The 13,027-nt window shown below is 58.2% G+C and overlaps 2 protein-coding genes across 9 annotated transcripts in view; both read left to right on the forward strand.

The window, feature by feature from the left end:
* Positions 1-4,386, forward strand: part of ABCC8 (ATP binding cassette subfamily C member 8) — a gene marked incomplete at both ends in the record, with an annotated part of 75,988 nt that extends 71,602 nt beyond the window's left edge. For 7 of the 8 annotated variants that reach the window (XM_081240624.1, XM_081240625.1, XM_081240626.1 and 4 more), the window contains 8 exons: positions 88-208; positions 359-489; positions 1,330-1,408; positions 1,615-1,723; positions 2,127-2,230; positions 3,017-3,150; positions 3,638-3,700; positions 4,249-4,386. In XM_081240624.1, coding sequence (XP_081096750.1) covers positions 88-208; positions 359-489; positions 1,330-1,408; positions 1,615-1,723; positions 2,127-2,230; positions 3,017-3,150; positions 3,638-3,700; positions 4,249-4,386 — 879 coding nt within the window. Of the gene's footprint in view, positions 1-87; positions 209-358; positions 490-1,329; positions 1,409-1,614; positions 1,724-2,126; positions 2,231-3,016; positions 3,151-3,637; positions 3,716-4,248 lie in introns of those variants that run through there. The other variant, XM_081240631.1, reaches the window with a different exon arrangement.
* Positions 4,387-9,190: 4,804 nt separating this feature from the next.
* Positions 9,191-10,547, forward strand: KCNJ11 (potassium inwardly rectifying channel subfamily J member 11; the record flags this gene model as incomplete). Its single annotated transcript, XM_081241397.1, has 1 exon — positions 9,191-10,547. The coding sequence occupies one exon, from the start codon at positions 9,191-9,193 to the stop codon at positions 10,355-10,357; it is 1,167 nt and encodes a 388-aa protein (XP_081097523.1). The 3' UTR covers positions 10,358-10,547.
* Between the last annotated feature and the right edge of the window lie 2,480 nt (positions 10,548-13,027).

The following is a 13,027-nucleotide window of genomic DNA, read 5'->3' on the forward strand; positions in this document are numbered from 1 at the left end:
AGGCATCCTCAACCGTAAGAAGAGCCATCCTGGTGGCCGGGGACAGGACCAAGTGATCACTAGCTGCGAACGGCTTGCTCCCCTCAGGTGTCCAACTACCTCAACTGGATGGTGAGGAACCTGGCGGACATGGAGCTCCAGCTGGGGGCCGTGAAACGCATCCACGGGCTCCTGAAAACTGAAGCGGAGCACTACGAGGGGCTGCTGGGTGAGGGGCGTGGGAGGATGTCTGGGGAAAGGGCCCAGTGTGGATGTGTGTTTGGATTGAGGGGGACACGAGGATCCTGGGGGTAGGAGGGCATGCCTGGATACCAGCTGTGGCCCACACCTGGCAGCTGACCCCCAGCCCGGCCCCCAGCACCATCGCTGATCCCGAAGAACTGGCCAGACCAAGGGAAAATCCAGATCCAGAACCTGAGTGTGCGCTACGACAGCTCCCTGAAGCCAGTGCTGAAGCACGTCAACGCTCTCATCTCCCCAGGACAGAAGGTCAGGGGAGCGGGGAGGGCAGAGGGCTGGACAGCCTCACAGAGTCACCTCCTGGCCCTCAGGGCCCGCCAGGCCTCACACCCATTCAGACCCCCAGTCTCCCAGGTCCAGGCCTCTCGCCTTCTCCTGCTGCCCTCACTCACCCACCAAGGAGATGGACAGGACACCCCAGACTCCCCTGACTCAGAGAGGCTTTGTCAGGGCCCCCCACAAGTGGTCAGGGGCTCTCCCAGGACACTGTACCCTGAGCTTCAGAGCAGGGTCCTGGGGCAGAGAGTGAGGCCCTGTCCTGGGGAGGCACTCTGATCCAACTCTGACTGACTTCCCCCTCTCTCCCCCTCCGCTCCGACGCTGCCCCTCTCCTCCTGTCTCTTTGTCTCTGTCTCTCTCACTCTGTCATTGTCTGTGGCTGTCTGTCTCACTATCTCTGACCTTTCGATGTACCTCTGTCCCTGCCTCCCTTATCCTTCTATATCACCACCTCTGTCTCTGTATCGGATGCGATGGGGTGAGAGATGACTCCAGTTTAAGGTGGGGTACATCCTGCACACAACGCTCAGCCACCCCTGTGCCCTCCCGCTACACCCAGGCACATAGAGAGACACCAGTGTCCCCAGCTCCCCTGCAGTCATGTACCATACCCAGCCAGACAAGTAGGAGCCCCCTCTGGATCCACTGCAGGAAACAAGCCCAAACCCGGGCCCAGCCCTGGCTAAAGAGATGCTGGTCAGAACACCAGGACGAGAAGAGATGCTGGGGCTTCCCACGCCTGCACAGCTCAGCACTAGAGGCTCCCAGACACCCCAGGTGCCCACAGCATACCTGCTCCTCTCTTTCCAGATTGGGATCTGCGGCCGCACAGGCAGCGGGAAGTCCTCCTTCTCTCTCGCCTTCTTCCGCATGGTGGACATGTTCGAAGGTGAGCTGTATGACGGGCACCCCTCATGTACCCACAGCCACCAGATGGGACCTCAGTCCTGGGTATGGTCAGACGTCACAGGAGGCCCAGCCGTCACTGCCTTCCCCCGCATCCTCGTTGGGACCCATGTTGCAGGCAGACCCTGTCCCCGGCGCCACCGTCTCCCCGCTCCTTGGTGCCCCACCTGTGACACTGTCTGCATGCAGGGCGCATCATCATCGATGGCATCGACATCGCCAAACTGCCGCTGCACACCCTGCGCTCGCGCCTCTCCATCATCCTGCAGGACCCCGTCCTCTTCAGCGGCACCATCCGGTGAGCCCCCTGACCCCCGCCACCAGGCCCACCCCAGCCCCAGGCCCGGCTCCGCTCCTCCAGATCTGGGGCATAGAGAGGGAGGGGTGGACGAGCCTCCCTGGGCAAGCAGCCCTGCTCTAGCTCTGGGCATGAAGGGCTGGCGCGGGTTCTTTAAAGCTGCACCCTCATGCCTTTCTCTTTTCCGTTAGGCCTAGGCACTGGGAGGGGTCCCCCAACCCTCAAGCCTGGGATGCTTTCCTCCACCCACTGCCAGCACCTTGCTGCCCCCTCCCAGCCAGGCCCCCAGGTCAATCAGTTCCCACTCACTGCTCCCTTCACCAGCCTCACCCTCTGTACGTCCCCTGGGAATAGAGCCAGGACCCCGCTCCCCTCTCTAAGGGCTTTGTGTGCCACCCTCCAGATTGAACCTGGACCCGGAGAAGAGGTGTTCTGACAGCACACTGTGGGAGGCCCTGGACATAGCCCAGTTGAAGCTGGTGGTGAAGGCGCTGCCAGGAGGCCTCGGTAACTACTCCTGGCTGAGCACAGACCGGGTACTAAAGGACGCTTGTAAGGGCTGGGAAGGGACAACTCACACCCGTGTCTTAGCTTTGCCCAGAGTTCAGAGTCTGGGGTCTGGCAGGATCCCAGAGGCCATTAAGTTCTACTTCTCACTATACAGGAGCTCAGAGATGTCAAGTGATTTGTCCCAGGTCACACAACTGGTCAGTCAGGATCTGGCCTCTCCTACAGGGAACAGGGGTACAGTAAAGAGACAGAGCCTGCAAGTCCCCAATACCATGGTGGTATATCCGGCCCTGCCCTCCGCATCCACCTGCCTGCCCAGTTCTGCCCTGAGGGAGAAGAGGACTGACTGGAAATCACAGGCACAGGTCACTCATCAAGGCGACTGGGAAGACTGTGTCCCCACCCCGGGGGTCAGCAGAACCTTGGTGTATCTGTTGAAACCCCTGGGACAGTGGGAGCCGGCCAAGCCTTGGCTTCAGAAAATCACCCCACCGAGGCCCATACACATGCAGGACAGACACACTCTGGGCTGATGCCCCTCCCAGAACTGCCCAGGGCCCCAGCCGTGCATAACTCCAGGGAGCGCTCTTCTCTTTGTAACTCCAGCAGATGGCATCTGTGTTGTGTAAGGTGCAGCCACCCTGTGCACACCTGTACTCATGACACACACCTACATATTTACCCCTGTACACACATTTCCTGAAACCCCAAGCCACTCCGTCCACTAAACTCACAACGCAGAATTAACTCAGCCCTGCGCCCCCTTCCTGGGGCTGTTTTCAGATGCCATCATCACGGAAGGCGGGGAGAACTTCAGCCAGGGCCAGAGGCAGCTGTTCTGCTTGGCCCGGGCCTTTGTGAGGAAGACCAGCATCTTCATCATGGACGAAGCCACGGCTTCCATCGACATGGCCACGGTCGGTGCTGGGCACACCCAAGGGGTGGGGGTCTTGGAGAGGGTTTTCGGGGGTGTTAGGGAGAAGGTTGCACAAAGTAGTCCTGAAACTCAAGTTGCCTTTAACATCAAGAGTCATATGGAAAGAAAAAAAAGAGTCATATGGAGCAGAAAAGGCGAAGGGCTGGGGGACCCTGATTCCAGCTAGTCTTAAGGCTGGAATATAACACACATACACACAAGCTGCACACGGACCCACAAATTTCACACCCATCCCCACAACCCAGCACACCCAGACACACTCACAGCACACACACATGCACACAGCTGAGCTCCCAACAGGCGGAACCCAGCCCCTGAACACTGGGAACCTGGTTGGTCCTATGGGGACTAGAGCCAGAGGGAGGGGGTGGGGCTAGGGTTGGGGTCAGATGGGAGCTGGGCCAGAAGCCAGGCCAGACCCCACCCACTGGGCAGGTGAGCCAACGGTTGCTGCTCCGACCTGGCAGGAAAACATCCTCCAGAAGGTGGTGATGACGGCCTTCGCAGACCGCACTGTGGTCACCATCGCGGTAAGGGGCCCATGATGGGGTGCAGGGGGGACACCCAGAGAGACGGCTGGCCTCCTGAGGCTGTCATCAGTGGGCAGCCTCTGGGCTCACCTGCGCCTGGTAATCAGGAGAGGACCCCGTGGCAGTGCAGGGCAAGGAGTCTGGCGGGCTTGCAGGGAGCCTGGACTGCAGGATTTGGGATGTAGGAGGGTTTGCGCCTGCACTTCCCTCAGACCTCCCCTCTTCCTCCAGGTTCCAAGGTCTGCTCCTGTCCCAAGGCCCTGTGAGCTAGGCTAGGGTTACTTCTCCAGAGCAAATGGGAGAGGGGGGCGTTGGGAGAATCTCTGAGTGTTGAAGCCTGGAGGTGGGGCAGAGCTGAGACCCGGTGAGGGAGAGGGTAGCATTAGCAGATGGAGGGTTTGGAGTTACAGCCACCCCGGGAAAGGGCAGTCACCACAGAGATAAGACATTCTGGCCACATGCCTCCTCCTCCAAGCTGCAGGAGGGATGCCTCAGCTGCCCCAGCCCGGCCCCCCCCCAACCCTGACAGCCCCTCCTGCCCCACCCAGCACCGCGTGCACACCATCCTGAGTGCAGACCTGGTGATCGTCCTGAAGCGCGGCGCCATCCTTGAGTTCGACAAGCCAGAGAAGCTGCTCAGCCAGAAGGACAGCGTCTTCGCCTCTTTTGTCCGTGCAGACAAGTGACCTACCAGAGCCCAAGTGCCATCCCATGCCCCACCCTGCCCCCACCTCCCACCTGGGTTCTCTAACTGTAAAATCACTTGTAAATAAAGAGACTGGTTATTTCCTACCAGAGGCCGTGGGTCTGGTGGGCAGGGACTGGGGTGGACCGTGGGTCCCATGGAAGCAGTCTGACTTTAGCATCAGGCAGACCTGAGGAAGCTCTGTGAGTGTGGGCAAAAACATGTTTCCTCATCTGTGACATGAGGGCTGTCTGAGTCTGCTAGGTTGTATTCGTCTGCTGTAACGAAATACCATAGCCTGGGTGGCTTGAACAGCAGAAATTTATCACTGACGGTGCTGGCGGCTGGAAGTCCAAGATCAAAGTGTCGCAGGCTTGATTTCTCCTGAGGCCTCTCTCCTCGGTTCCAGACAGCCACCTTGTAGCTGCGTCCTCAGGCAGCCTTTCCTCTGTGTGCACACCCCTTTTATCTCTCTCTCTCCTTATTAGGATACTAGACATATTGGATGAGGCTGCACCCCTATGACCTCATTTAAACTAAATTACCTCTTCACTGGCCCTATCACATTGCAGGGGCTCCAATATATGAATTTTGGGGAGAATGCAATTCAGTCCATAACAGAGTTATAGTATTTTTGTGATTATCTCATCAGATAAGGTAGCAGATCTGCATATAGCTTGGTCCCTTTTCCTTCTCAGTTTAATTCTTGGATTAAAATTGTGGGTCCCCAGGTACCCTGGATTAGCATTATTTCCATTGCAAAGGAAGCCAACTCACAGTGGCTTCAACAGTGGAATTTATTATCCTATGTGACTGAGAAGACCAGGAGGTTACTACTTCAAGCTCGGCCAGATCCAGGTGTTTGACATCAGGGATGATGAATTCCATCTTCCTCTCCCTCCCCCATGACAGATGGCCACTAGCACCTCCAGCTTACATCCTACCCCTCTAAAAAAGAGAGGGGCCTGAATCACATGTCCCCAACTCCATCCCACACATAGGGACATTCAGAAGTGGGAGAAGGGTGGCCCTTCAGAGAGAAAGCAGAGTACATATGCCACAAGTCAGCCAGGTAGTGACTGGGACATACTGGGGCCCAGACACTGGGGAGACTAAAAAACAGCTGTCCTCAGACTCCATGTGCATCATGAGACACGAGTGTACACCTGTCCCACCAAGAAAGGAAGGTGCTTGTTTACATATCATTTTATTATCATTTACATGTTGCCTTCAGTACTGGCTGTACCAGGCCCTTGGGGTGCAGACCCAGGAGACTTGGGCCTTCATCTTTGTTGTATGCAAGTGGGTCAGAGTCATACAGTATAAAGAAAATCCACCAGTCATTGGAGAGGGGTCCAGCACAGACCCTTCTGGCTGTTCCAGGAGCCAGAGGAGCTCGGGAAGGGAGAGCTCTGTGAGGCCTGGCAGGCTGCCTGGGAGGGGCAGGATTTAAGTTGGGCATGGGAAGGGTGGGAATTAGATAAGGAGAGATAGAGAAAAGGGCCCAAGAGGGGGAGGGGGAATAAGATCAGAGAGCCTTGAATGCCAGGACAAGGAGTCTGGGACATGCCTATGTGCAAAAGGGAAGTGGAGAAGGTTTCTGAATGCGAAAGGGACCTGACAAGTGCAGTGTTTGGGGGAGATGGGTATGAGGAGGTGCAGGATGGAGCGGAGTAGGAGGCTGAGCCCTTTTGGCGGGGGGCTCGCCTTCCTGGCAAGCGAGGCCTCGGGGTCACACTGTGAGGCAAGTCCTAGCCTTTCCAGCTCTGAGATGCCTCTGGGGGCCCAGCACTCCCTCCACCGTTGGGCCTCCCAGGAGCAGAGCCTAAGGAGGGAAAAGAGGATTCCCAGCCCCCCCCATGCCTACGACCAGCCAAGGGATTAAAGGGAAGTAGCAAGGGCACAGGGGCACGTCACAGCTCACACTGAAGTCTTGCAGAGATGCCTAAGGCCATCCTAGCCCAAATTCCTCTATAGCACCCCTGATGGTGTGCCAGCCTCGACTTGGATACCCTATAGATGAGGGTCATCTCTGGTAATTAGAAATGACTCTTCCATACGTGAAATCAAAGCCTGCCTCTGTTCCACTCAGTGTCTATACTGGTTTATACTTTGGACCACACAAAATAACTAGTCTATCCTCCTTGGACCCCAGGGGTTTCTGCGATAGTATCTGAACTCCCTGGGAAGACTCTCCAAGGTTCCTTTTCTGATGGCTGAGCAGCCGTAGTTGCCCCAGAGTTTTCCTGTGTAGCTCTGTCTCCTTGAGCTGCCCTCTCTGCTCACCCTATTTTCCCTTCCCCACCCTAAGCACTGCATCTCTGGCAGTATAGTCCAAGATCCACCATGAGTAGTAGAGGGGGCCCAAGCCACAGGACAATCTTAGGTTGATGCCTGCAGTAGAAACACCACTCCTCTTCAGGCCAAGAGCTTAGGACCCCCAGTGCCCAAGCTAGCCCTGACACAGCTCCTCAGGCTGCAGGTGTAAGGAGGTGTAAAGCAAGTGCCAGTAGCTCAAACCCCCTTTAAAATGCAGGGGGTGGGGGTTTCCCTGGTGGCACAGTGGTTAAGAATCCGTCCGCCAATGCAGGGGGCATGGGTTGGAGCCATGGTCCGGGAAGATCCCACATGCCGCGGAGCAACTAAGCCCGTGCGCCACAACTACTGAGCCTGCACTCTAGAGCCTGCGAGCCACAACTACTGAAACCGCGTGCCACAACTACTGAAGCCCAAGTGCCTAGAGCCCGTGCTCCGTGGGCCACCACAATGAGAAGCCTGCACACCTCAACGAAGAGGAGCCCCCGCTCGCTGCAACTAGGGAAAGCCCATGCACAGCAACGAGACCCAACACAGCCAAAAATAAATAAAATAAATAAATTAAAAAAAATTTTTTTGATAAATAAATAATAAAATAAGATATAATAAAATGCAGGGGTGGGGGCTTCCCTGGTGGCGCAGTGGTTGAGGGTCTGCCTGCTAATGCAGGGGACACAGGTTTGAGCCCTGCTCTGGGAGAATCCCGCATGCCGCGGAGCGACTGGGCCCGTGAGCCACAACTGCTGAGCCTGCGCGTCTGGAGCCTGTACTCCGCAATAGGAGAGGCCGCGATAGTGAGAGGCCCGCGCACCGCGATGAAGAGTGGCCCCCGCTTGCCACAACTGGAGAGAGCCCTCTCACAGAAACGAAGACCCAACACAGCAAAAATAAATAAATTAATTAAAATGCAGGGGTGGGATTGAAAGTGTGGGTCATGATTGAGGAGATGCAACCACCCAGGCTTCTGGGCTGCAGCATCCAGCATCCCCTGTAGTGGGTGTTAAACTATGTTTCTACACCTACTAAGGTACATCTCCACCCCACCCACCCAGGAAGTCCGTGGCTTTCATCAGACCCTCAAAGGATTCGTGACTCTGAAAATACTAAAATCATCGCCAAAGAAAAGAAGCGGTCAGTGAGGAGTCCTCGGGCCACCTAATCTCCCCGCCCCAACCCCAGTCACCAGGTTGGTGACACAGCTCCTCGGTACCTCCTTTTGCTGGGAACCCACAAAGCCCAGGCGGATACTGACCCAACCCAGGATGGGAAAATTGCGGTGGGACCAGGGCGACAGGGCATCGGTCCCCAGAATGGGAGGACGGGTCACGACTCCCTTCACCCCGCCCCCGTCCCGCCCTGCCCCGCCCCGCCCTAATTTCGTAGCGTGTGGGCTGGGAGGAACCTCTTTAGTCCATCTGATTGGGCAAACTCCCAAGGCCGGACGAAGTGAGCCGGGAGAAGGCAGGCGATGGGGAGGTGAATGGCGAGGGGCGGGGCTTGAGCTTGCGCCCGCCAGCCCTCCAGCCCGGGAATAGGTCGGGCTCCCCCTGGCGGCCCCCGGCCCTCACTCCACGCCTCCGGCGCTCGGTGTCCTCAATTCTCTACCCCGCCTAGCACGGGTCGGTCTCCGCGGTCCGATTGACACACAGAAGGACCGGAGGACGGCCCTCCGCGAGCGCCCGGGCAGCAGGAGGGGGCGGGGAGGCGAGGACTGCAGCTTGATGAACAGGAGCAGGTGCCGCGGCGAGGAGCGGGGGTGGGGCAGGGACGGCGCGGCGGGCGGGGTCGCGGCGCCGGCGTGCGTGCTGCCGGCGCGGAGCCGGGAGGCCGCGGCTTAGAGTGGGCCCCGCCAGCCGGGTCGCGCTGGGGGCGAGGGGAGCAGGAGTGGAGCTGGGTGGGGTGGTGACTCTGGAGGGCGGAGGATCCCAAGGAGACAGAGAGGACGAGAGCTAGAGGGAGGTCGGAGAGCGGCGAGAGCGCTACGGAGGGTGGGGTAGGAAAGAGGTACCTGGAGGTGAGACGGTATGAAACTGGAGCTTGGAGGGGAGCCCGGGGCCGAAATGGGTGAGGCGGGAAACACGGTGCGGGTTGTGTGGGGTGTGGTCGGTTGATCCGAAGGTGTGACGTTCCCAGGTGGGACAGGTGGGTTGAGAAAGGAGGCTGAGTGGGGAGAAGGGTCCTAAGGAGACGCCCAGGGCTGGTCAGCGAGTGAAGGAGAGCTGAGCTGGGATCCAGAGCCAGGTGGGGAACAGGCAGAGTGGGGGGTTCAGTAGGCAGTGGGCAGGTGGGCTGAGGTGTGAGGCTAGTATAAAGTGAAAAAGGGGCCAGGTGGAGGCGAGGATGAGTCTAGCTGGGGAGGCATCTCAGAAGTGAGGCCGGTGCAGACTTAGGGTGGTCCCAGGGCGGAAACCCCAAAGTAGGTTGAAGGCTCAGTCAGGTGGTTGTTCCTCCCCCATGGGGGAGACCTCTCCCTGGTGGTCGCTGGAGCCATGCTGTCCCGCAAAGGCATCATCCCCGAGGAGTACGTGCTGACGCGGCTAGCAGAGGACCCGACAGAGCCCCGGTACCGTGCCCGTGAGCGGAGAGCCCGTTTCGTGTCCAAGAATGGCAACTGCAACGTGGCCCACAAGAACATCCGGGAGCAAGGTCGCTTCCTTCAGGACGTGTTCACCACGCTGGTGGACCTCAAGTGGCCATACACGCTGCTCATCTTCACCATGTCCTTCCTGTGCAGCTGGCTGCTCTTTGCCATGGTCTGGTGGCTCATCGCCTTTGCCCACGGTGACCTGGCCCCTGGTGAGGGTGCTGCCGTGCCCTGCATCACCAGCATCCACTCCTTTTCATCTGCCTTCCTCTTCTCCATCGAGGTGCAGGTGACCATCGGCTTCGGCGGGCGCATGGTGACCGAGGAGTGCCCTCTGGCCATCCTGACCCTCATTGTGCAGAACATAGTGGGGCTCATGATCAACGCCATCATGCTGGGCTGCATCTTCATGAAGACTGCCCAGGCCCACCGGCGGGCTGAGACCCTCATCTTCAGCAAGCACGCGGTCATCGCCCTGCGCCACAGCCGCCTCTGCTTCATGCTGCGCGTGGGCGACCTCCGCAAGAGCATGATCATCAGCGCCACCATCCACATGCAGGTGGTGCGCAAGACCACCAGCCCTGAGGGCGAGGTGGTGCCCCTCCACCAGGTGGACATCCCCATGGAGAATGGCGTGGGTGGCAATAACATCTTCCTGGTGGCTCCCCTCATCATCTACCACGTCATTGACGCCAAAAGCCCGCTCTATGACCTGGCGCCCTGCGACCTGCACCACCATAAGGACCTTGAGATCATCGTCATCCTGGAAGGGGTGGTGGAAACCACGGGCATCACCACCCAGGCCCGCACCTCCTACCTGGCCGACGAGATCCTGTGGGGCCAGCGCTTTGTACCCATCGTGGCCGAGGAGGATGGCCGCTACTCTGTGGACTACTCCAAGTTTGGCAACACCATCAAAGTGCCCACGCCGCTCTGCACGGCCCGCCAGCTGGATGAGGACCCCAGCCTGCTGGATGTCCTGACCCTCGCCCGCGGGCCCCTGCGCAAGCGCAGCATGGCCGTGGCCAAGGCCAAGCCCAAGTTCAGCATCTCTCCAGGTTCCCTGTCCTGAGCCCTGCTCCCTTGGGCGCCCCTCCTCATGTGCGTGCAGGCCAGTGTGGCATGGTATGTAGAGCGGACATGGTGCAGGCCCCTCGGCCAGGCCAGGACCTGTTAAGAGGCTGGGCCCTCCTCATCTCAGCCTCCCCGCCTGCTGCTCGCCCAGGGTGTTGCAAGGCACTTGTCGCTACTCTATTTCTGGCCTCAGCAGGAGCCTGTACTGGGTTATTTTTGTCCCTGCTCCTCCCAGCCCCAACTCGGGACTGGCTTTCCCCCCAACCCCGCCCCAGGCTAGGGGAGCTGTGGGAAGTGTCAGGCCCTAAAGCTGGGACTCCATCTAGTCCTCGGCCCCAACGACCGACTGGCTGCAAGCTGGACGGGTGGCTGGGGAAGAACAGTCCCCAGATGGGAGGCCTGCTGCTCTGCTTCTGTGGACCTGAGAGATGCCTGTGGTGAGGCCCCAGCCCCTACTTGGTCCCTGAAAAGGTGATGGCCAAAAGGGTGGGCCTGGCCTGCTGGGGAGGGCAGGCAATGAGGGAGCACAGTCTAGTTGGAGGGCTGGAGATGTGGAGCCTCCCTGGGGCGGGCTTGGCAGAGAGGAAATGGCACCGGGAGGCTTACCTTGCTGAGCCCTGCCCAGGCACGGGGAAGGGGAGACGGACCCCTTCCCCCTGACCCCAAGGCTTCTTCAATGGGGGCTCCAGGGGCTGGGGCTGCTGCACCTGCCTGCTCCCATTCTGTCCCCGGCCCTGGGAGGCTGGAGTGGGCTGGGGCGGACCCTGGCATGCCAAGCGGAAAGAGGCTGTGGAGAGACTGGGGTCCTGGGCCCACCATGCTTGGCAGGCCTCAGACTGTACTCTGGCCTGGCTCCCCTCCAGTGGCTGCCACCCACTTTGTCCAGAGGGTGGCCACGGAGGGCCTTTGGGTTGCTAGAAAAGGAGCTGTTGGAAAGCTCAGGATGGAGGGGGTGTGTGAGGTCCCTGAGGCCAAAAGGCCCTCGGTTCTGACAGGCTTGACCCCCAAGCCGGACTCTTGGAGCAGTGCTGTGTGTTACTTGCCCAGAATTCTGCCTTCTCCATTGTCAATAAAGCCTCCCCCTTTGTGACCTAAACTCTGGGCTGTTCTTGCTGGTGGGCAAGGAGAGCAGGGGCTGGCAGCTGCCAGCCTACACCTCAGAGGTGCCGTGGACCCCAGCTGGGAGGCCAGGAAAGGGACCTGGGGCTGGCCCTCTTCCCCCAGTTCAGAGACTCCCCCTTCCTGCCTTTGGTAGCCCAGCCCTACAAAACCGTCTGACCATCTCCGTTGGACACCCATCAGGCTTATAGCCCTGAGCCCTGCCTCCACTGCCAGGGGGCTGATGGAAGGCTGAGGGGCTCAGGAGAGAGGCGGGTATGTCACAGGCATTAGTGTGGCAATTGGAGCGTTAGCTCTCAAAACAGCTGCTTGAATTCTAAGACCTTGGTCACATAACTTAACCTCTCTGTGCCTCAGTTGCCTCATCTATAAAGCGGGGATACTACTAGTACCTACCTCATAGAATTGTTGGAGTAAGTGAAAAGCGTTATGTCAAATGCTTGAATGCCTCGTCCATAATAAGTGCTCAATAAATGTTAACTGTTGAGACTGCTATTCAATCAGCCACGTGATGAGACAACTGAGCAAGCAAATGCTGAGAGAAGGTGCTATTATATGTCCCCTGGTGATGCGTTTCTCTGCCTGGTCTTACTTTCTACACAATGTCCCCTCCCAGCTCAGACCCCGAGGACAGGGGCTATGACTGCAACTGTTACCTGGGCTTCTTGTCTCCATCTCGTCCTCTGCACACCATCTGCCACGTAGCCACCAGAGTGGTCTTATTAAAAGACATCATTCTCTCCAATGTCAAGTGCCTCCAGTAGTTCCTCATCACCTTCTGGTCGAGGCTAGACCTGTGACCAGTCATTTCAGGCTTTGCCTGCTTTCCAGCCTTACAGCTTACTGTTCTCTGGCCAGGACACTGTGCAACCACCCGTCCCGCTGGCAGCCTCAGTATCCCCTCCTTGTATTTACCTTCCTACATCTGAGCTTTAGCTTATTTATTCCCTTTGCCTGGACTGCCCAAGCCTCATCTCTACCTGTTGAAATCCATTAAGGTCCAAGCCAAATGATGCCTCCTTGAAGCCTCCCCTGATTCCTCTAGAGAGCAATGGTCCCTTCCCTTCCTCTGTACTTGTGGGCATTCTCCTTTTGCCTGTGTTTATGGATCTGTCTCCCCATCCCCAAGTCCATGGCTCCTTGAGGTCAGGGACTGTGCCCGACTCAGCACTGTGACTGGCCCTGAGTAAGTGCTGAATGAATGAATGGTGAATGATGTACAGGACAACAAGCCAAGGTCGATGCTGCAGTTTGAGGCCTGCAGAGGGCTTTGGCTGGATCAGTGAGAGTTTGTCCCAGGCTACTCCAGAGGCAGGCCTCAACGGCCAGGAAGCTGCTGGTCGAAGCTATAAGATGCCCCCTCTCTGCACCCACAGCCCCCCAACATTGATTCCTTGCTGAGCTGACCTGTTTCTGGTTTAGAGAAAGAAGGGATGAGAAGCTACTCAGAGTTGGCCCAGAGTTCTGGGGACAGTGCCTGGCTCTTGGGACTCAGCTTGACTGTCCTTAAGACCAGAGGAGGAGGCCAGACTCACTAATGAGAAGCCCC

Source organism: Mesoplodon bidens, assembly GCF_964165515.1.
Source record: "Mesoplodon bidens genome assembly, chromosome: 7".
NCBI classification, from domain to species: domain Eukaryota; kingdom Metazoa; phylum Chordata; class Mammalia; order Artiodactyla; family Ziphiidae; genus Mesoplodon; species Mesoplodon bidens.